Source organism: Cydia splendana, chromosome 10, assembly GCF_910591565.1.
Source record: "Cydia splendana chromosome 10, ilCydSple1.2, whole genome shotgun sequence".
Classification (NCBI taxonomy): domain Eukaryota; kingdom Metazoa; phylum Arthropoda; class Insecta; order Lepidoptera; family Tortricidae; genus Cydia; species Cydia splendana.
In genome coordinates, this window is record NC_085969.1 from 12,123,384 (window position 1) to 12,148,096 (window position 24,713).

Sequence of the window (24,713 nt, forward strand, 5' to 3'; positions counted from 1 at the left end):
CAAAGACAACAAATTATACAGGAAAATTAGTGACAATGAATTAAAATGGGTCGTACCAAAAGGAGCCCGGTGGCAAATATGCAAACAAAATCACGACGACATAGGTCACTTTTCTGTAGAGAAAACACTATCAAAAATTAAAAAGGATTTTTGGTTCCCGAAAATGAAAAGATTCGTGTCAAAATATGTTAAATCTTGTGTCGCGTGTGCTTATGGAAAGGCCCCGTCTGGAAAAAAAGAAGGATATCTTCATCCCATCCCTAAAATTGAAAAACCCTTCCATACAGTGCACATTGATCACTTAGGCCCATTTGTAAAAAGTACTCGCGGGTATTGCTATTTACTTTTGGTAGTTGACGGATTCACCAAGTATTGTTTTCTGAAACCCTTGCGTAATCTAAAATCGACGCCCACTATTTCTGCGTTGCAGGATATATTTACGACCTTTTGTTACCCTAAAAGACTTATATCAGATAGGGGAACTTCCTTTACCTCTGAAGAATTCAGAAAGTTTTGTGACAAGGAAAATATAAAGCACATATTAAATGCGGTCGCGTCGCCTCGTGCAAATGGACAGGTGGAGCGCTATAATCGCACAGTGTTAGGTTCGCTCTGTGCATATGCAGAGATTCATGGAGAAAACAAATGGGATATAGAATTAGGTAAGATTCAATGGGGTCTTAACAATACTTTAAATAAGGGTATTGGTAGAACCCCAGCGGAAGCCCTTTTTGGACAAAATATGTTTCATGGTGGTGAGAATATGTTTGTTGATGTGTTTGCAAATACTAGAACCCAGTGTGATGACATTGGAGATGTTAGGGAAGGCATTAGCAAACATATACAGAAGGATCAGGAACAACAAAAGAAAAGGTTTGATAAGACTCGTAAAGAACCAAATACATATTCTGTAGGTGATTTAGTAAAAATAAGAAAACAAGTTGCACAAAGTGAAGGCCAAAGTAAAAAACTCTTACCTCTATTTTCAGGTCCCTATAGAGTAACTAAAGTTCTTGAAAATGATAGATACGAAGTGTCTAGTATTCCTGGTTCAACTATAGGGAAAAAGAATTACTGTAATGTATGGGCAGTCGATCAGATACAGCCCTGGATCAGTGCACACATACAAAATGCCAGTTCGGAAACAGATAGTGAGAATGATAAGAAGTAATTGTTGTGATTAAATTAATTAACGTTGTCTGAAATCAGCTTTAATTGTTAGAGATATATTTAATTAAAATATTGCAAATGTTTAGCATATACTTAAATATGTCTTTTAACTGTAAAAGATAATACTATTAGTACCTATAAAAAAAAAAAAAAAAAAAAAAAGAATGTGATGGCTGTGTGTTACTTATAACTTTCAGATGAAGTCCACGGTGCAGCTGAAAACCGTGGGTGGCCAGATCAATTGTGAACTGGTGAAGCCCGCGGTGCAGCTGGATGTTGTGGGTGCCCGGATCAATTGTGAACCGGTGGAGCTGGAAGTCGTGGGTGGCCAGATCAATTGTGAACTGGTGAAGTCCACGGTACAGCTGGAAATAGTGGGTGGCCGGATCAATTGTGAACTGGTGCAGCTGGAAGTCGTGGGTGGCCAGATCAATTGTGAACTGGTGAAGTCCACGGTGCAGCTGGAAGTTGTGGGTGGCCGGGTCAATTGTGAACCGGTGCAGTTGGAAGTCGTGGGTGGCCAGATCAATTGTGAACTGGTGAAGTCCACGGTGCAGCTGGAAGTTGTGGGTGGCCGGGTCAATTGTGAACCGGTGAATTCCATGTTGTGATATTAGTATTACTAACTTTATGTAGAGAATGGGAAATGTGACTAACTACAACTGTATTGTCATATTTCATATCTTAATTAATGTGAAAATTGTTTCACATTTTTATAACTAAAATTATAAACTGTAAAGTGTTATTTTATATTTAGTATTTTGTTTAGGGACAAACAAATTGTTATCAGGAAGGCCGAATGATAGATATTCAGACTGTAGACTGGTGGAGTTCTGCTTGGCTTACAGCAAGCCTAAGAAAGACACTAAGGTAGTAAAGTGAGATAGACATATATAGCTCCCTGACGTTGAGCAGGTTTGCAATGCACCTAAAGAGTTTACTGAGTTTATGGTAATTTATTGTGTTATAAAACATTATTAACTTTGTTATAAATATTGTTTAAAATTAAGAGTTGATTAATACTAGTAAATGTCCTTAGTATTATATCTTAGCATAGTTAAAACCGTTGACAATAAAACGCCATTGATATGAGAAATAACAAAACGCTTATGTCAAACGGGACTAATTGATTTTATATAAAAAACTGAACGACGCATTTGTAAAAAACGAAATTAAAACTTACTTATTCAGCAGATAACTAGTTTTTATTACTGATTCCACCAGTAATTATTACTAATAAAACTACGAGACTGCCAAGATACTGATGAAAATGCCACGAAAGCAATGTTGGTGGAAAAATAGGATGTATAACTTTAACTTAATAGGCAGTTAGTGGAGTTACCAACTTTAATATACTTTAACTTTTGCGCTCTTCTAAGGAAGCTTACCACTTTGAAAAGTATTAAAAGTAAGTTATATTTTAAATGGGTAAGTAAAACTCATTGTGTCTGCCCGAGCATTTCCATAAAGAACCCGGCTTGACTCTATAGCGAAACACAATCTGATTAAGAAACATATCATACAGTATAGTTATGTCCAAATTCCTGGTTAAAAATATTTAAAATCAAACAATAATTTAGCCGAAGTACATTCCTATCTATAGTTACTTCTAAAATTAAGACAAATCCAGCAATGCTCCATAAAAGTAGGTAAGTATCATGTAGTCTGTGTGGAAAGCGAATAATCGTGGTATATAATGTAAGTACCCAATACATTCGCGGACTCTTCTCTTTCCGAACAGACTCTAATACAATATAAACATTTTATTTCAAATGATTCAAGATTTTTTTTAACTTGCGAGCTCTCACATTAAGAAACGCTTTGCAGTAAATCGTTCCCTCTCGAATCCTTCTAAACGTATTCACGGAGTTTCTTTTTAAATATGCATTCATTTGCATTAGGTAGGTACTATCGCCCACACTTTTAAATGTCCATCGGTGGACCTTATTACAAAAGGCATAAGGTCCACCGACGCATAGTTACAGTATTGTACAGTCCAGGTCAAATACTTAATAATTCTAGTTACATTTTAAATTCCCGAAAACATTTTAACACCGCCATCTACTTAGTAAAAATAATCTAAGTTTTATTTTATTTTATGAGAATTATGAGCCTATAGTAGTGTCCCACTGCTGGGCAAAGGCCTCCCCTCTTACCCGCCATTTCGTCCCATCCGATGCAAATAAATCTATTGTATCTTAGAAAAAAATATAGGTTTATTAGATCTGCCAATCTTAGTTATTCCTAAATTAGCATTATATTCTAGTTCAAAGTGGCTATATGCCGCCTCACATCGCACCTGCACCCAAATCTAATATTACAGAAGGATGCACTCAGACACAATTAACTTTTATTGCATTTATTTGCATTGCATAATGGAATAATTATTAATATAAATATGTATTCTATTTCCAGTCAATCCCCTGCCGTTCCCAGCCTGCAAAGCGAACGACATCGACTGCCTGCGCCGCGGCGTCAGGACTTTCTTCTTTCTGATGGAATCTGGCCATATGGGTATGCGGCCGATCGACCCGGCCGTAGTGAACAGTGTGGCCGTGACCTTGCCAGAGCAGCACGTGTCATTCCTGCTCAGGAGGGTCAACGTTACCGGAGCTAAGTGGACGAAGCTCGCAGAACGACGGTGGGCAAACAAAAATTATAGGATGAATTGTTCTCCCGACTACTAGTATTTTAGATTTTACATTTAATTTACGGGATACATTTTGTCATTTTGCTCATTGGAGCCAAGGGTCCGCTTGACAATTAATCCCAAAAATTGACCCAGGCACTAGTTTTTACGAAAGTGACTGCGATCTGACCTTCCAACCCAGAGGGTAAACTAATAGGCTATAATAGGATTAGTCCGGTTTCCTCACGATGTTTTCCTTTACCGAAAAGAGACTGGTAAATATCAAATGAGAACAATACGTTTCGTACCTACATAAGTTCTGAAAAACTCATTGGTACGAGCCGGGGTTTGAACCCGCGACCTCCGGATTGAAAGTCGCACGCTCTTACCGCTAGGCCACCAGCGCTCATTTTTCTTGTGACCTACTTACATGTGGCACGTGACACGTTTTATTTCTACTATACAGTTGAACCTCTGTCCGCAACTTCATGACGATAAAAGCGATGGTTTAATTGAATATTAAAGACGTTACTAATAAGAACATTAATAGGTCGAAAAAGTGGGTACCATACATACCTATTCTAAGTTCACTTTGGAAGTTCTTTTGAATGGGCACATCACTTAATAACAAATGCAATAAAAAGTAAGTTTTTGTTGCAGTAAAGTAAGTTTTTAGAGGAATGTTTTATTACTTTATGAGGCTAGATTCAATCATAAAGAAAATGTATGTATACTTACCCGTTGTCAGAAAGCCAATAACCAAAAATAAAGTTACTAAACAATATAGTTTCTGAAATTCTAAGAACTTTCAGTTTTGCTACATATGTCAATCTCTTAATATTTAATGTGATCGGAAGGTGTAGACTTGAGTTCAAATTTTAAAGCGCCAACATTTTCCTAGTAAAGAAGTTCCGCAACTTTTTAATGAAACATGAAAATAATTTTCCTGCTTTCACGAAAGAAAAGTGATGTTTACATGGCCGGTTTAATCTTAGCGGGGCCCGGGGGTTTATTTATCATTAGTCTTTTGAAGCTACTCAGAACGATACAAAAGGATAAGGATCGCAAGTCACGGTTTGCGGACAATACGGGGAGGAAGGAAAAACTAACTACTTATTTGATTTATTACCTTTGTCAAAGAAACGGGTTACTTAGAAGAATAAGCTGGGTTTGAGCCTTTTTACACGTTACAATCCAATACAACGAAATAGAAAAAAGGTTCTAACTATAAGGATTAAGTAAGTAGATAGGTACTTTACCTTTACACTGACCAAGGACACTTCTTAGTTTTTCGAACTACATACGTTTCGTACCTTCGAGCAACACGGAAGGGAGGCGGCATTCGCACTATTTCCCCTCTGCCGAGGTACAAGATTAGCGCGTCAATCTAATCTACCGCGGGTAATAAAACTAGTTGCACTTGGATTTTTCACTAGACCGAGTCCAGACGCGCGCGTGAACACTGCTGCACAAAAATGCCTGTTTGCTCGGTTTTTTGTTATAAAAAGAGGTCTGGGACATCAAATTTACAAAAAGAAAGTGTTACATTTCACATGTAATATTTTTTTTTACATATCATACGTTTAATTACATTCAAACACAATTATTATATTTTAGTCTCATGTAATTGTTGGATTTATCGATTTTGCTCGCTCAGTACAAATTGCGGATCGGTCGAGCGACAAATCCGACTTCTCATCTCTCAGAATACAATAATATACTTCAACGAAAATGTGTTAGTGTGCGTGTTGTGACACTTGTCACTCGTCCGTACACAAAAAGAGATCGAGGTTTGCAAGATTTGTCTTTGACGTGTGTCATTTTCTATGTATTTGTGTCGTCATTACAGATTGGATTTTGTATGTAAGTGTGTGAGAAGTGCGACTGTGTGCACCTTTCCCCCCGCGAAAAATGGCAGAAAGATTTGTACGGTGAGATATCGCTTGGGCCCCTCCCTTCCGATGTGTCGGAAGCCGGTGTTGCTCGAAGTTTCGTACAGTAACATATTTAATCCCCGATGGTTTTGTCAGAGGCAAACATTGAAGGTGTCTTGGTCAAGTAGGTGTTAAGTAGGTTGAGGTAGGTAGCCTTCGTTCGGTTCATTTTATGATAATGAATTAAATAATCATGGCTGTCCAAGTAGACATCTCCACGCTCTTTTTCTATATTTAAAAATATTTTCTTCGCATTTCACCATAATTGAGGCAGAAGGCCGCAGAACATGCAATCAGTTTTTAAAGACTTTAATGTAGGTAGGTTCCACGTCTCTTACCTAATTGAATCACAATGAAAAGAATACAAGTATTATAATTGTGCGGTTTCCTGTAGATAATACGTATATTTAGCACCTAACTATAGTCCAATCCGTAAATAAGTACCTATCCATTCCTATATATTTATTGTTGTCTGAGTTTCTTCTTCTATTTATAAAAATATTTGGCCTTGACACTCTGAAATAACTTATTTAGGTACCTACACCCTGAACGAAGATATTAAGTAGTTATTTTTTGACCAAAGATTGAAGTTTTTAAACTATAGTAGGGTGGTATACGGTACCTACTAGTATTTTTTTTAGGTTTCAGTTGCACGGAGGTAAAAGCGGGGCCATTTTCAACAGCGACCTTCATGTTGGAGCCGAGATAATCATGAAGATTGCTGATAGGGTGGAGCCATATACATCCTACATCACAATGGACATACGTAAGAAAACGTCTTATTTAGGTCTCCGTGCCTTCGCTTGAACCACATTATGAGATAATAGCCGGTGTAACTCATTCTTAATTAAGCGAATTTATCAACTAGTAGCGCCATCTATCGCGCCACTGAAGTACTAATGTCGCCCGGTTGCTCTCTTCTCTCCTCAAGTCGGAGGTACCACTTAAGTATTCAAAATATTTTCATGATTTGAAATTTCTCGATCTTTTTAAACTTGCTTTGTAAACGTGTTGCTCGGTTAAGTTACAAAAGCGTACTGAGTACTCCTATTTCGAATATATGTATTTTGAATACCTACCTCCAACTTCTAACTTTCTAAGAAATACCTTCTAACTAAGAACGATGACGAAATACTTACAGATTAATTAGCTTTCGTACCTACATAATAGGTAATAGGTATTTACCCTACTTTATATTTCTAGAGTCAGACCGAGAAAAGTCTGCAGCGGTTTTGATAGCCCACCCAGTGCAAGTGTTATTCACGTCATAATTTCATAGAAGTTTGACGTTTAAAATTACACGTGCACTGCCTGAGCTATCAAAATCGCTGAAGATTTTTCTCGGTCTGAGTCTAGGTGCCTACCTTGAAATCATAATATTATCATTAAGAGTCGAACTAAAGTAACACTACTTACATAAGAAGGGTTCCGTACATTAAGTCCGACTCACGCTTGACTGCACATTTCTAATAGATTTTCCTGTCATCTGTAGGTAAAGAACTATTTTGTGTATTTTTTTCAAAATTTTAGACCCAGTAGTTTCGGAGATAAGGGGGAGGGGGAATGGTATTTTTTTGCATATTTTCTTGAATTACTCCTAAACTGTTTATCCAAAAATAGTAAATATATAATATATTTGAGATTCTCACAATGAGCTCTTTCATTTGATATGTAACACGATATAGTAGAAAAACTTTATTTTTTAAGTTTCTCATTTACCCCCCAAAAGTGGCTTTCATATTTAAAATTCATTTGTTTACGTTATACGTCCGTCTTTGGGTCACAAATTTACATATGTGTACCAAATTTTAACTTAATTGGTCCAGTAGTTTCGGAGAAAATAGGCTGTAAATAAAAATTAAAAAATCGTTTATTTCAGGCTTTTAACCCATAATAGAAATACACATAAACACAATGGAAAACGAAATGTCAACAATATTATAGAACCTTACTTAACTAGTTACATCACTTTGCCCAGTTATGGGACACTGGTGCATGCAATGACAACCAGTGTCCCATAAATGGACCGTCAAGCCTGTCGGCGACGACTGTCAGCAGGGCGCTGCCGCTGGTGCGCACACGTCGCGCTGCTGAGGTTGCTCTCGCATGGTGGCGTAAAAGCATCCACACGCGCCTCCGCGAACATTCCCGAGGTGCTGCAAAACCTCGGCAGATGCAGCAGCGCCCTTAACGCATTATTGTATTGAACACGGAGAGCGTTGTATGCCTTCTGTGTGTATTTAACCCACAGGCTGTGACAGACGGACAGACAGACGCACGAGTGATCCTATAAGGGTTCCGTTTTTTTCCTTTTGAGGTACGGAACCCTAAAGAACTCAACTAAAACCCCTCTTGTATGTTTAGTAGTGTGCAAATTACAAAATACCTACATTATAATAAATTACCTGACACTGAAAACTACCTATTTCATGGACAAGTGGATATACGCGAATATATAAGTATGGACAGGCTTCATCAAACTTCTTAGCTAATAACAGGTACCTACATAAAGACTAATGACCTATAAGTCTACAAACCATTTAACAAAATAGAATGTCTATTCTAATAATTACCTACAACATGCCAAAGGGGAACTAAAACAAATACTTACTTAAGTAACTATTCACAGAATTCACAGACATGGTGCATTGTATGTGCTTTGTAGTAGACCGCGGGCCAGGAGCAAATATCGTCAGTCATCGCCTCCCGCTTGATACTTTGTCAGATGATAGTTTAGATGCTATCATGAATTAAAAAAAATGTCAGCCGGTTGTATTGCGGTGGAAAGACCGTCAGTTGATCATGTCCGCAAATCCATAAGGCGTTTATTGAAATGCCTGATGGAATCCTACATGCAAAGTTTCATGATTTAGTTTTTACTATAACTAGTAGTTCGCCCCGAACTGAGAACTCGCAGTTAACCAAAAATTATTATAGAGCGATTGAATTTGTTGCACCTACTTAGGTACTCGTATAGTGCGACATAAAATATAGTTGGTCAAGCAAATGTTGTCAGTAGAAAAAGGCGCGAAATTCAAATTTTCCATGGGACGATATTCCTTCGCGCCTACGGTTTTAAAATTTGCCGCCTTTTTCTACTGACAAGATCTGCTTGACCAACTATAGTAGAAAATAAATGAGGGCACCACTTTCTACGTAACTGTCACATTTTTGACGTAAAATGCATGTAAAATGCTTACACATGGCAACAATTTAGTATGGACATTTTATTTAATTTCTACTATTTTATTATGTCGCACTATAGGCGGCAATGGATTGAATGGATCAAAAATCGCCTGGATTTATTGCAAGGTCTAGCTGTGGAGCCCTTGACTGATAGATTTAAGCAAAGAGTAGTACCTATGTATAATAAATATATAGGACAAAGAGAGCCCTCTCGTGGAACTTTTTTGCATCCATTTTGAAATGCCATCTGTAATTCTTAACCAGAAATATCAACGTCAATATCAGGGGGCTAGGGGCATAATAGCGTCTAAGTATGTTGCGAACGTAAAAAACTTTGACTTTGAAGAAAGGCCTTCAGGATATTTACTAATACACGAAAACAGATTAGGTACTTTTAACTTGAATAACACACAATTGACCACGAAACACAATTACACGCAGTAGGTTGTGAATCTACCCGCCAAATATTTTTTGAATTTTTTTGGTAATAAAGTTCTCAGCAACTGTGATGGCGTATGAAAACTTGGTTTCTTTTGACATTGTAAAACTGAAAGCATTTTTATTTATCTCAATTATGTCGTAGTACAGACAATAAATGGGGTGTTATAATATTTTGAGTTTTATTTGACAAAGTTGTTTTTTTGTAACAATCGCCTCCATGGCAACGATGGCCATAAATAATCTGTTCAACAGTATTTTTTTGTTTGATCCATGCCCTGGATACCGGATACCAGACTTTTAAGACGTTCTGACGAAATAAAGTGAAGCCATATTAAAAAAAAAATTTAGCGTTAGGTAATATAGATGTCGCTATTTTTTCGAATAAAGTGCTTTATATAGGACTGTCCTTCCCCTGGATTTAAGTCATCATAGAAATCATAGAGATTATAATAAACTGTATCTGTGCTAAGCCGAAATATTTCCTGTCAAATGTCAAATACCTATATTATGTTTATATTATTTTATTTTTATCTTGCTAATTATTTAAAAATGGTAAATTTAAAATCGATATTATAAAAGTGCAAACCGAGTACTTTCAATTGATACTAAATTCGACCATGTTTTTTGCAAATAAAATGACCAGAATAGCAAGACCTCTCACAAACAGCTTTTTGGCCTTCTAAGCTCTTCTACCTCAATAATCCCTTGATCGAGTCTGCTCATAATTTAATGACTAAAATATAATGCCCTCAACTACACGTTTACCCAATTTCATTTAAATTAGAAGAAATTTACTTAAGTTCTTGAGTATCAAACTATCTTCTGACAGTTCAGCTTAAAAACATCGAAATGCCGGGACGTGCCGCTAGCCAGCCGCGTGATCCAAGTCGAATGTAAGAACTTCGCTTCGCTCGCTCGTTCGATAAAAACGTAGGTACAGGTACAGCGCTTATTTTTTACACGTTTATGCAAGTAGCTGACGGTGTTTCTACTGCTATACAACCGGCTGACGTTTTTTTTTATTTATAATAACATCTAAACTATCTTGGGAGGCGATGACACAATTTATTTAATTTTTTTACATGTCTCGGTGGCTGTCATTCCTCAACCCACCAACGGAGCGCCAGCTGACGTCCATGAGGGATCATCATACATAGCCGTTAACCAATATACGAGTTATCACCCGGGAGGGCGATTGGTCATGGAAATCTGTTCGTGGCTCGTGGTCTATAGGTACTGTAAGAGCAACAGACATGGGTAATTACTAAACCGAGTTTGAAGTTTCTAACAATAATGAAGGTTGTTACCCTAATAGCATTTTCTTGTAGGGATTTTGTTGGGCCTTTGTTTACGTATTAGTTGGACAACCGTTATATTTGGCCGTACGATTTGCTGGAGGGCCCTCGACAAAGGCCCTCCCGAAGATTCCCAACAGAGGGCCATAAGAGTAATTTATTCGTTGGGCCTATTTAAATAAATCATACAATTATTCAACGGTGGTGGTTTTGGTTGGGCCGTGGTTGGGCCTATACACATTTGTTTGATGGTTGGTTAATTGTTACATTTGGCCGTACGATTTGCTGGAGGGCCCTCGACAAAGGCCCTCCCGAAGATTCCCAACAGAGGGCCATTAGAGTAATTTTTTCGTTGGGCCTATTTAAATAAATCATACAATTATTCAACGGTGGTGGTTTTGGTTGGGCCGTGGTTGGGCCTATACACATTTGTTTGATGGTTGGTTAATTGTTACATTTGGCCGTATGGCTTGCTGTAGGGCCAACTGCAAAAAAATAAAAAAGGGCAATTTTTTCGTTGTGCTTGTGTTTGCAAATTCAACAATTACCCAACGGCAAGTCAGGTAGGTCGGTAGGTAGTCGTGCACCAGGTTGAAGGCCCAACACAGCTTGTCCTACAAAGGGCCAACATTGTAACTTTAACGTTGGGCCTTGTGTAGGATTCTTACAATACTACCGTAGGTAAATAGTTGTGTAATTTATAGTGTGCCTACAGTCTAATTATGTAATGGGCTTTTGTTTACGAGTCCTACAGTTACCCTACGTTAAGTAAGTGGTTGTGTAATACGACGTTGGGCCTTTGCTGATAAATATTACAATTACACTACGGTAGGCATTGGTTGTATCCACATGAAGGCCCTAGGCTAGGCAGCAGTTGTTGTTAATCTTCTCTGTATCGTTCCAATTTTAGTATATGTACTGCCGAAGCAAGTACACTTACTATACACTCTAATTTGTATATATACTAACCGCACTTCGAAACTTCGTAAGCGAGATTTATGTTTTTTGAGATTTAAATTGAGAAAATGTTGGTAAAATACATTTTTTTAAATTTATGTATAAATTTTATAGTTATAGCTATTAGATTTATAAGTTACTTTTAAAAAATATTATGATTATATCCGGAATAATCGAGAAAATAACTATAACTTCGATGTTTGGAGACAGTAACGCCATCTAGTGACGCCACAAGCAAACTCAACTGGTATTGTTGGGCATCAGTACCACAGCCAATGTTGGTAAATGCGATATTTGTGCTCACTGGGCCAACGAATGTTATCGTTGTTTAGCCACCGGTACCAAAATACACAAAGGCCCATTGTTAGGCGTCAGTGCCACAGCCAATTTTGGTAAATACGATATTTGTCATCATTGGGCCATCGGATGATATCTTTGACTAGCCAACGTTACCAAAATACACAAAGGCCCATTGTCGGGCATCCGTGCCACAGCCAATGTTGGTAAATGCGGTATTCGTCACCATTGGGCCAACGAATGTTATCGTTGTTTAGCCAACGTTACCAAAATAAACAAAGGCCCATTGTTGGGCATCAGTGCCACATTCAATGTTGGTAAATGCGATATTTGTCATCATTGGGCCATTGGATGATATCGTTGATTAGCCAACGTTACCAAAATACACAAAGGCCCATTGTTGGGCATCAATGCTACAGTCAATGTTGGTAAATGCGATATTTGTCGTCATTGGGCCATCGGATGATATCGTTGATTAGCCAACGTTACCAAAATACACAAAGGCCCATTGTTGGGCATCAATGCTACAGTCAATGTTGGTAAATGCGATATTTGTCATCATTGGGCCATCGGATGATATCCTTGACTAGCCAACGTTACCAAAATACACAAAGGCCCATTGTTGGGCATCAATGCTACAGCCAATGTTGGTAAATGCGATATTTGTCGTCATTGGGCCATCGGATGATATCGTTGATTAGCCAACGTTACCAAAATAAACAAAGGCCCATTGTTGGGTATCAGTGCCACAGCCAATGTTGGTAAATGCGATATTTGTCATCATTGGGCCATCGGATGATATCCTTGACTAGCCAACGTTACCAAAATACACAAAGGCCCATTGTTGGGCATCCGTGCCACAGCCAATGTTGGTAAATGCGGTATTCGTCACCATTGGGCCAACGAATGTTATCGTTGTTTAGCGAACGGTAGCAAAATACACAAAGGCCCATTGTTGGGCATCACTGCCACTGCCAATGTTGGTAAATGCGATATATGTCATCATTGGGCCAACGAATATTATCGTTGTTTAGCCAACGGTACCAAAATACACAAAGGCCCATTGTTGGGCATCTGTGCCACAGCGAATGTTGGTAAATGCGATGGTGGGCCAATACAAAATTAATGTTGGCTACGGAACGAACCTCATCCCAACGTTTTCCCTACCGTTGGCACCGTGGGCCCCAACGAAAATGCTACTAGGGTAGTATTAACGCTCGTTGATTGGCGTTTGGTAATTAATCGATAGAGGCATACTTATATAAGAGACCAGTAGCTAATAAGCATAGGAATCTACATACGAATGTCTTTTATGATGGTTTGAAATTAGCGAGGTCTTGAATAGTTAGTTCAGTTTTGTCCACATAATTTGACCTCTTCTTAACACAATATTTTAATGTCATTTAATTTTACACTCTCGGAGCGTTCACTGGATGTTATCATGATGTTTTAAACCCTACGTGAAACTGCCTTCGGCTTTCGCGGATTTTAATCCTTTTTGCAGTTACGAAACCAATTTTGATGATCTATGACATTTAGAAATGGTAAGCCTAAATGGGACTAAAAACCCACACATTCATACTATCGAAACGCATGCGAACTAAGAGCGTTTTCACAATGTCAGGTCAGATCCGATATCGGATGTCGGATGACCTTTGGAGAAAAACAGCTGCTAGAAAATGCCTTACGGCATCATGTGGTTTTATATTTGCATTGACATTTTCTTTTGAACCACAAAAATAAATAAATGGATAAAAAAATATAAATATGCACTTTTTTACTCTATGCTTTTTTGTAGTCGTATCCGACATCCGATATAGGATCGGGCAATGTGAAAACACCTTAAGCCGCGGGTATGAAGTAAGTATAAAATACCCATTAGATGGTTCCAAGACCTTGCTTAGGTACTAGAGCGCTAACTTACGAAATAAAATGCGACTTTACCTATATTAGACATTAACATTCTTTATTATTTATTTGTCTTTGATAACTCCGTACGAACTGTCGAAGATTTCATCGCAGTTGAGTACCTAAGTTAACAAATCAATAATGTCATCCCAGTTTCTACGATGAATAGAAATGAATTGCTGTAAGATTTCTGAACAATAAATGATCAAAACGAAAATACATACTTAAGTTGGTGACATTGTGCATACAAATACTAGACCCAGCAGAATACTGGCCCGCGCGATTCAAAGTACATCAGTCACCTGCTCTTTTTTTTTTGTATTTTATTTTAGCGCTCAAAGAGTTATTAAAACACTTTCAGCAGCAGACACATTTAATTAGGTATTATGTAGCTACCTTCTACATATAGGTAAGTATGTATTTTACTTACAAAATCCGATTCTTTCTTTTTCTCTTAAGGTACCGTCATCACTTGGCGAAGTCCTAATCCCGAGGTTGAGATTCCAGAAATTATCCCTAAAAATCCAATTCATTTTTACAACGCATAATATTGTGTACGGTACTCGTTAAATATTGCCATATTGGCTTACCCATGCAGAAGGGCTTAAAATGCGTACTATCCGCCTCAGTATGAAGTCTTTTAATACAACAGAATATTCCGTTTCATAAAAGGGATCTGTTTTAATCTGAGGAGCTGGGAATTCGGTGCGTGACTAGGCTTAGTAGGAGACTTTTATTTCAACCCGTCGCCAACCAGTAGATATGTATTATATAGGTACTCACGATCCGCTAGGCGCTAACTGTTGGATTATTTCGAGGACTATATTGGATAAAAAAAGTAAAGTAGGTAGTAGTAGTAGTAAGCAATACCTACTGCTGTAGTAATGTTGGTATAATCTGAATTCGAACGGTACCTACCTTTACTTGACGCGGGCACAGTGTAGTGTACCTACCTAGTCTACCTACCTCTACCGTCCGCAGTAGATACTAGAGATGCACCGGATATTCGGTTACTATCCGGTATCCGGCCTATCCGGCCATTATTTTAATATCCGGTCGGATACCGGATAGTGACTTGCTATCCGGCCGGATACCGGATAGTAACATTGCTTGATTTCGGAGTAAACAAAATTGAATTTAAGGAACAGTCAGTCATAATCGTACTCGTTTATTATTATAAAACAATTTAAACATTCCACTAACTTGCACGCGCACTCATTTCGAACCTAGAAATGATTCCGCGCGAATGTTCACTAGGAAACAGGTCAAATTAAAATTAAAAATAAATTAAATATCAAAACCTGCACAATGCGCACCTGTAATACCGAAATGTAGGTGTAGTTCCGCCGGCCGAATATTCGGCGGCAGGATACCGGATATTCGGCCGATGGGTAGGCCGGAGATCCGGTATCCGGTATCCGGCCAAACAACTATCCGTTGCATCTCTAATAGATACACCTATCTGTTAATTTCCTTAGTGATAAAATAAGTGATGATTGAATGTCATAATATCGACGAAGGCGAAAATCACGCATTTTATCAAACAAATTGGCATATACAGCGGCGGTATCAACGTTCTTGTACAGTCAGCGTCAAATAGTAAGTAGGTAGCATCCAAATAGTTTGGTGCACCATATAGGTACATAATAATACCTAATTATGTATGGCGTACCGAACTATTTGAATACTTTTGATGCTATACCTACTATACGACGCTGATTGTACGTCGTTAACGCCATTAAATTTAGTTTTACACATTTAATAATTTATGTACCTATGATTACAGAAGAGGTAGAAAGCAACATCACCTACACCTGGGCTGGCACTAACGTGAACAACGAAGACTACATCCTAATAGGACCGGAGCGGATCGCAGTGAGGAATCGACGCACGCCTACGTATTTCCTACAGCCAATTAACAACAGTAAAGATCATATTTTTCTTAAAGTTCGCTTTTATATCAAAGATTTCAAAAGTAAAGATAGGCCCGTTCATATAATTCCGAGCGAACATGTGTGCCCCAACGAATAGGTATGTGCAAACGCGATGTGCGCACCAACGAACTGGTCCACGTCACATAACTAGAGTTCCATATATATATATGTACATATGTCCAGATAGAAAGATGTGTTGTGTACTTGTGTGTGACTCTAGTTAATAATGTAAAACATGAAAGGTATTTCGACCGTTTGAAATTACCCCGCAGTTGAAATTGTCCCTCATGGGCGTAGGCAGGTAGGAGCAGAGGTGGCAGCTTCCCCCCTTCCCCCTGCCCCTCCCCGGAGCTCAAATATTACATACAATGTATGCCTCTCTGCGGCGATTGCGTAATATTGACACACGCTGAGCTAAGCATTTAATACCTAAGTACTAGGTTTTGTTTAGGTACCTACCTAATTCAAGAGGACTGACGTAAGTTGCCAGTTGCAATGCCCAGCTGACCTCATTATGTATCTATAATAAATAATAATTATCATTAAGATATTGATATTTATAATAAATAACTATTCCAAGAAAATCACCGATAAGACCTACAGACCTTGCAACAAATGCCATTCGATTTTAGATAATTGCTGGCTAAATAGGAGCAACGAATTCAATCGATCGATCAAATGCCGTATTGTATTGCAAATCGCATACGATATCAGAGAAGCCATTAGCGAAGTGCTGTCTTAATGACCAACTTCGATATGTAAACAAGAAAATTACATTTGCAGTATCTATGCAGTTAGCAGATCAAGGGTCAGTAGATAATTATGTAATTACTTGACTACTTGTCTAAATATTTACGAGATATTTAGGTTTATGCTAGGCTAGATTGGCCTTGTGACCTCAGCATAGTTAGTCCAACGTGCAATGGTATGAACTAAATAGATTGTGAAGGGTCAAGTAACACACGTATGAAACCGCAGGATGAGCGTGTATACGCTACGGTAACTGCTTACCATCAGGCGGACTGTACTTTTCTAAGTGACACTGATCCCTAAGATTATGTGGTGTTAAAGAAAACCTATGATACAAACATTTATTACCTACCTATTGAAATTTGAAATAAATAAAAACTAAAATAGAAAATGAAATAATGTCATTAAAATACGCGTTACATAGAGTTAGACCAAGAAAAGACTGCAACGATTTTGATAGCACACACAGTGCAAGTGTAATTTTAAACATCAAACTTCTATGAAATTATGATGTATAAATAACACGCACTGCTCATGCTATCAAAATCGTTGCAGACTTTTCTTGGTCTAACTCTATGTACTCTAGTACTGTGCAACACTCGAAACAAATAGACCCACACGTACACATACTATGTAGGTGAACTTAGGTATAGATAGAACCCAGATACAAACTAATTCATCAATTACAATTCGAGTTTTGATTTGATCGATTTTTACCCAAATTAATTTAGACGTTAAGTTTGATATTTGAATGGGAAATTTTGATGGCTTTAAAGAATTTTAATGGGACCTGTTAATTACAGACTTCCTGGATTTGAACATGATCGAGGCTGGTCTCCAGGCGAAGACCTCAGTTCTGGACCATTTCTCCAACGAGATTGTCACAGCAATCATGCATGCTGTGGTAGATAACTTCAGGCTTTTTGCAAGGAAGATACCAGTCAAATATTATTACCAGTACAGTTCTTTCATTTAGTCATAACTAGCCAAACATAGCTTTGTAGAAAGTGTCTATCATGCCTTGGGACATATTTTGTTTAAGACTTTAAGGAAACATGGAAGAAAACTAAAAAAAAATTTTTAAATGCAATAGCTCAAAACATTAATAACACATTTAAAAGCTTGTAAAAAATAAGATGCTTTGCTTACTTTGAACAAAACTATGACTATTGGTTAGTATTATTAATAAAATTAGCCCTTAATTTGGCAGAAATCACGGAAGGTTGTGAGTTCAAACCTCCTCTGCGCTCAATATCGTAGTATCAATGATACTGGTTTTGTATTTGTAGTATCTTGGACACTGCCAAATTAAGGGTATTCTTAAGTGACACAGAAAATAAGTAATGAATAGTTTGTTTTATTCTTAATTATAGTATTAAATTCAATTTTGTTACAAAATCCATACACATTTTCAATAACTGTTAACTAATGAAAGCAAAATATTGCAATGTAATGTGAGAGCAATTACAAACAAAATTCTACATGTAGTTAAAATTTTATTTAGTAAGATACAAAAATAAAGAACTGTGTCAAGATGTTGTTTAAAACATATCTCCCATGGATTCCTCCACAAACTTTTTATAAATTGCCATAAATTTAGCAACAAAAGCCTCCAAGTGAAATATTGGTTTGTTACCGAGACGCATTCTATGTTCAAACTTGGCTGCATGACTTGCTACTTGACACTTCATCGCCATATCACAATTCCGAACCAATTCCTTCAAAAGTCCACCAAAAATCATGTCAGGTGGCACACCATGTATTATTAATTCATACAACTTCTGGCGCACCTCTCCTAACTTCTTTGGAGACTGTTCGGACAGAATCATTGATGCCGTTTCTCTTATAAACACTTGCCAGTCAGGTTCAGGAACTTTTTGATCTGCAGTGAATGGGTATTGTTGAACTTTACAGGCTTCACACATTAGCAGAGCCCTTCGGATATTTCTATCAGCTGCTTTAGCGATACGTAAACCAAGCTCCGATGGCAGATTCAAGCCCTCTTTCTTGCAGACATTGTGTAGCACTGAAGCAATCTCTTTCTCTGTAGGTGCAGGAACCCGAATAGTCAGACATCGCGATCTAATAGCAGGTATTACACGCGAAATCGAGTTCGCTATCAAAATAAGGCGGCAAGTGGACACATACTTCTCCATTGTTCGGCGCAAGGCATGCTGAGCATCTTTTGTAAGGTCATCGACTTCGTTTAAGATCACAACTTTGAATTCTCTTTGCCCAGAAGAATCTATCTGATGAGTTTGTGCGACATTCTTGACCAAGTCCATAATGACGACTCTGTCATAAATTCCGACGTCTGTTGGGTTAACTTCGATATGGTAATTGCTACTTACAGTCATTATTTCAAGCTTCTTATTAGATGGAGTAGTAAAAGTCATGGTTTCTTGCCTTAACCTCTCCACACCTGAACCGTATAGTTCCCGCAATAAACACATAATTCGCGTCTTTTTACCAGCTCCAGAAGGACCGTAAACGAGTAAATGTGGGAAATCGCTTTGTTGAACTAGATTTTTTAAGCGAACGGCCTGGTCTTTATGAAAATCTAATTTCGTCAAATCTCTTGGACGATGTTTATCCACCCACAAACTCATTGTTGGGCCGATAGCTAATTAGTGTAGATTAAACGAACTAAGACTAAGACAGCTTACAATAATATTAATAGCTTAAAATACTGAGTAAAATTTGTTTAAGTAATAATAATACCGGCTGTCCAAATCAAAAAAAAAAAACTTTGATTTGACAATGACAATTTTGGCAATCATTTTGGCGCGAATAGCTCTTTAGACTATGGTTTATTTAAGGAAGAAATACACATGGTGATTTGATCATAATACATAATATAAAGGCCAGTCCAGACGGGATGATCCATGACATAATATCGCACCAAATCGCACTCATTGTACAAAATACGTAATAGTTCGACCGTACAGGAAAAAAACTTCGTACAAAACCGAAGATTCACAGCGGCTCAGGGACGAATCATGCTGTCCCTTTCAAATTTATGGCACTACCGACTCAGTAAATTCATAGACTAACTTATACATACTGAGGGCCTACCGCCAAGCACGTTCGATATGTTGCCTCCCTGTCACACTTACGTACGAATTTACAAGTGGAACAAAGAAGCAATACGTCGAACGGGGTTCGCGGTAGGCCCTCTGTGCCTTAAACTGTTTTTTGACAACTTTTCAGACAATAAAATAGTATGACATTGATGCATCAATGCGGTTTGTTAACAAAGGCCTACCGGTAAACGCGAAAATCAAAATTTAGTTATCTGCCTCTTTATCGCTCGAATATGCAAGAGTGATAGAGAGATTAGATAACGAAATTTCGATTTTCTTGTTTCGCGGTAGGCCATGACGTGTCAATGTGGTTGTATTATATTGTTTGATGTGGTTTGTTTACTGTATGTGCCACAAAGGTGCCACCTACGCAGAGCTTTGCCTAATATTCCCTATTAATGTAATTATCTTATCTGTGGTGTGCACGTAAAGAGACGTCAAGTTGCGCCAACCCGAGAATGCTCGAACGCTCTAGTTTCCTACCCAAACAAAGAGTAAAGTAAGTAGAGTCGGACCAAAAAAAGTCTGCAGCGGATTTGATAACCCACGCAGTGTAAGTGTTATTTATACGTCATAATTTCATAGAAGTTTGACGTTTAAAATAACACGTGCACTGCGTGGGCTATCAAATCCGCTGCAGACTTTTCTTAATCTGACTCTATATATTATTCCTACCCCTGCTCACTGTTATGTTAATAAATCACAAAGATGTGTAGATCCCTTACGTGGATTGGTATGTACGTATACACCTTCCTTTAAAAAATATCTGAACCATAAGCAATTTTAGTGTTTTTAGCCCCCATTCCCACGGGCGCTTTTACAACGCGCGTTAAAAAAGCGATTGAATGACACAAATGGATACATGTGTATTTATTCACACGACAGAGGTGGCGCTTTTTATCAAGCGTTGTTCGATTTTCGACTTTAAGCCTGAGTCGTTAAATCGAATTTAGAGTGCGGACAGATTGAAGCGCTTTTTTAACGCGCGTTGAAAAAGCTGTCGTGCGAATGGGGGCTTATTGAAGAATAAAGGCGTATCCAGACTAGTCAACTTTTCACCAAGCTGATTAAATTTCCCGATCGAATCAGGACGTGCGGACGCAAACCCCAATTTGGCTCGCCGAATTCAACCGCCGATAATGACCGATATTACCCATAAAATGAGGTGCGGACGCAAGAATACTAATTTGTGACGCCAGGACGGCTACCGTGAAAATCGTCAATTGCGGGCATTTTTCTCTGTTACTCCAATTACGCCTTCATTGGAGTAAAAGAGAAAGATACCCGCAATTTGCGAATTTCTGTTTTCGCTGTAGCCCCTCAGTATTTTCGTTCTGGGGCATTTTTTCAATTTAGATGGCTCTATGATGGGCAACAAATACTCTATCAATCATAGTGTCGCATTGCTTATGTTTTGTCCCTCGCGGACGCACGCGTATACCACGTCTATAGGATCCTACCATCTATGTCACAAAGTTTATACGTCAAATACACGTCAAATCAAAATCATTTTCGCTAGCGATTATGGAGCGTAATGGTTTTGTGTTTCGTAATAAACACGTTATGTTTACAACTGGTATTAAAACGGAAAACAGAATTAACGATAAAGACGTTTTAATTGAAACAGATGGCACGTTTATATTAGTCGTTAGGTATAAATAACACAGTTGTTTTGATTAATTTTCCTTTAAAATGAATCCTGAGGATCAGAGTTCAGATTTCACGAGAGTTGTTGACACTGTGATGAGTTTATTCGGTGAAGTGATGACCCGAGATGCAGTCTGCGCAATCGTGGAGCACTGTGGTGGGGACTGTAAGTATTTATTTATAGTTATTGATGTTTTCCAGTAGACCTAGGTATTACTAATTTCCCCCGCGTAATCTCGTATGACGCATGCGCAGTAAACAAACAAAACGCGCAAAACATCAAAATAAAGACAATGCAAAGGTGTACGTTTAGTTTTCTTAAGTTTTCGCGCTTTCTTGTACAGTAAAAAAACATGTTGTCTTCATACCATGGTTATTATTTGTATAAATTGATTTGTACTAGGACAAAATAATATGTAGTTATCAAGGATGTAAAATCTATAATGGGGGGTTGGGGGGTATAGATGTCCTTGATACCTGGGTACATAAGTGCATTTACTTTGTGTCATTAAACAATGTTACCAATATCATAATAGCTGCTATCAGTACTGTTAATATTATGTTTTTAAATACCAGTATACATGGGAATAAAGTCAATACAAGCTGTTCTGCACAGGTAATTTATATTTATTTATTGTAAACTTATTCCGCATAAAAATATTACTTATTCTATGTTGACCTTCATTATTGATTTTTAACCCTTGGGACGCCTAGTGCCATATCCGTACCAGTCCTGTCAACTGCCGGAGGGTCTTCAATTTTTGTACCCGTCAACTGCCTAGTCCCAGATCTGTACAAACTGTCTCAACTGCCTTGTGCCTTATCAGTCACCAAATTTATTGTATTATATTTTTACAATTTTGAGATCTAAACACTTACAAGTAGAGTTTTATATCATTTGCACAATAGCACTTTTTTTTTATCGCGGCAGTTGACGGGTGCACGTACGCGAGCCTATCCGGCATTTGAGGGGGATGGGACGGATCCGGCACTAGGCATCTGACGGGTACAAGTACGTTTGTCGGTTCGGCGTTCCAGGGGTTAATCTAAATTTAATTACCAACTCTAGTACTTAATGTGTCTATGAAATCAGAAAGTTTCTAGAAACTTTTTTGCTAATTAAGTAATGTATTGTTAAAACAAAAAATGTTTTCTATATTTTGAACTGTTGGTTTTTATTTTATGTTTATTGCCAAGAGCAACTCATAAATGTATTGTATCCTAATTTATCAAATGCTCTAATTTGGTACCTATTCCCAGAGATTGACACAATGGAGCTGTTTTAGATAACAACTAAAAGAATTTGCTTCACTACTAAGCTCACAATCCGCATTTTAAATTCCTGGACGGGTGGCAAAATACTTGTATAATGAACAAACAATATTTCTTCTAAGACTTCTAGTTATGCTATTAAATCCAGTTACATTATTTCCTGGGAAGAACTACTATTATTAACATTAGTTCCCACTATTCTTTTCCCCATTTTAGTTACTTAACCATTTATTACTAGTGTTGCTTTGGAGCCCAGGGTCCACTTTCTGACTATTTTGCAGTCTTTAGCATCATCTTTTGTGAGACCATTAGCATGCATGTCATCCCTCATAATATCAGGCTAGACCCTCCAGGGCTCTTTTTTTCTCCTCTCTATTGTGTTGGCTAAAAATCTTCTGATTCGACCAACTGGAAGCTAACTAGTGGATCACGACAAATAAATGGCAATAGATTGTAGACAGGGTCATTACAGACAAGGCCAGACCGGTCGTACATAAACTAAGATATTATTTATGTACCCTTGGTAATTGAGTCGCTTAACTTCAAACTCGGGTTAATCTATCTGTCAGATTATGCAATTTTGGTATGAAGAAAAGGTCTTTGCTGAGAGGGTCAAATGGATTTATCCGAGTTTGAAGTTTAAGCGACACAATTATTGCAAACATGTTGCAGTCAGCCTATTCCTAAAGCATTACCTTTGTCAATCTTATTTTAATAATACAATTTTGGGTTACAGTGACTGAAGCAGTTGATATTATTGTCAACATGTCAGATGATTCTTCTGTCAGCGAATTATCAAATAATGTACCAACACCCAATCAAACAATTGTATCTTCACACAATGTTGCGGGAAATCTAACTGTGTCACCAACGCCGCAGAATACTGGAACTGTGGAACTCATAATTAAAGAGACAGAAAGTCTATCTGTAACAAGAAACCCACAAAATGCCAATATGCTGGTATTACAACCTGAATTATCATATTCTGGAGTGTCACAATCCAAAGGAGCTTACCCCAAACAGCTTCCTAAACAAAGACCAATCAACTCGCAAATAAGTATATGGACGCCACAAACTAAACAAATTGTTGAATACCACAATAAAGGGAGTAGAACTTTGATTTTAATGAGAGGTCTACCTGGGAGCGGCAAGTCTTTCTTAGCACGGCAACTAGTTGAAATGATGTGCCCAAGCATGAATTATAAATCATTCATATTTAGCACCGATGACTTTTTCATGCATAGAGGAAGATATGAATTTCAGAGGTATATGCTTCCCGAGGCACACTTATGGAATCAAAATAGGGTACAAGAAGCAATTGGACGCGGTTTAAGCCCTATTATCGTCGATAATACTAACGTGGAGATACGGCACATGGAGTCATATGTTAGGGCAGCAGTCCGGGGAGGCTACATAATAGAGGTTTTAGAACCTAATACTCCATGGGCTAAAAAAGTTGGCCATCTGGCTCGAAAAAATTCCCATGACGTCAACATTTCGACTTTAAAACGACTACTAGATTCCTTCCAACATTGCCCGAACGGTGCTTTTTTAATACAAATTTTTGGGCTATCATATCCTGCTGATAAAGTCCCTCCAGTATTGAGGAATATTCCACCTGTTTTTGAACAAGATCAACATGATGCACCATCTTCACATAAAACAAGTGAAAGCCAGGTAAAGTACAAGATGAATTTATTTTATGGAAAGTTTTAAGTTTTGTAAGTATTTGCAAACACAACATGTAAAGTATATTCTTTGTAATTTTACAGGTTGAATCGGCAACAAGTCAGTTATGCCAGGCATTTGAAGTGAGGCAAAATCTTCCATATGTTTTGAGGACTGTCGCGATACAGCAGGAACGTCCTACTACAGGCCACAGCCAAGCTGATGATGCTTCAAATAACGCATACGTGAGTCCAACGTCAAATGAGACACGTGCCACTCCAACTCAGGCAAACTTCTTATCATCTACGCAACAATGTTCACATATAGAACATATTATAGAAACAACTATAGAAAATGAACAAGAAACATCTGTTGATATTTCCTCTGTAACCACTAATGACGCTGAAACAGCTCATGATGACAATGATCCAATCCATAAAGTTGAGTTTGTAAAACTAGAAGATGTGCGAAAACAGTTAGAGCAAATTGAAAAACTTGAAGAAGAATGGGAAAATGGAGATACATGGAATGATGATACAAAA

General features: G+C 37.9%; 3 protein-coding genes across 3 annotated transcripts; 2 read left to right on the top strand and 1 right to left on the bottom strand.

Moving 5' to 3' along the window:
• The first annotated feature begins 3,578 nt into the window (after positions 1-3,578).
• Positions 3,579-17,760, top strand: LOC134794282 (uncharacterized). Its single transcript, XM_063766038.1, has 4 exons — positions 3,579-3,811; positions 6,375-6,499; positions 15,604-15,741; positions 17,305-17,760. The coding sequence occupies exons 1-4, from the start codon at positions 3,666-3,668 to the stop codon at positions 17,475-17,477; spliced, it is 582 nt and encodes a 193-aa protein (XP_063622108.1). The 5' UTR covers positions 3,579-3,665; the 3' UTR covers positions 17,478-17,760.
• Positions 17,761-17,977: 217 nt separating this feature from the next.
• LOC134794281 (replication factor C subunit 3) lies at positions 17,978-19,207 on the bottom strand. The gene has a single exon (XM_063766036.1). The coding sequence runs from the start codon at positions 19,108-19,110 to the stop codon at positions 18,043-18,045; it is 1,068 nt and encodes a 355-aa protein (XP_063622106.1). The 5' UTR covers positions 19,111-19,207; the 3' UTR covers positions 17,978-18,042.
• Positions 19,208-21,069: 1,862 nt separating this feature from the next.
• Positions 21,070-24,219, top strand: LOC134794571 (uncharacterized). The gene is made up of 2 exons (XM_063766379.1): positions 21,070-21,397; positions 23,240-24,219. Exons 1-2 carry the CDS (start codon positions 21,277-21,279, stop codon positions 24,217-24,219), a joined length of 1,101 nt encoding a protein of 366 aa, XP_063622449.1. The 5' UTR covers positions 21,070-21,276.
• The last annotated feature ends 494 nt before the right edge of the window (positions 24,220-24,713 follow it).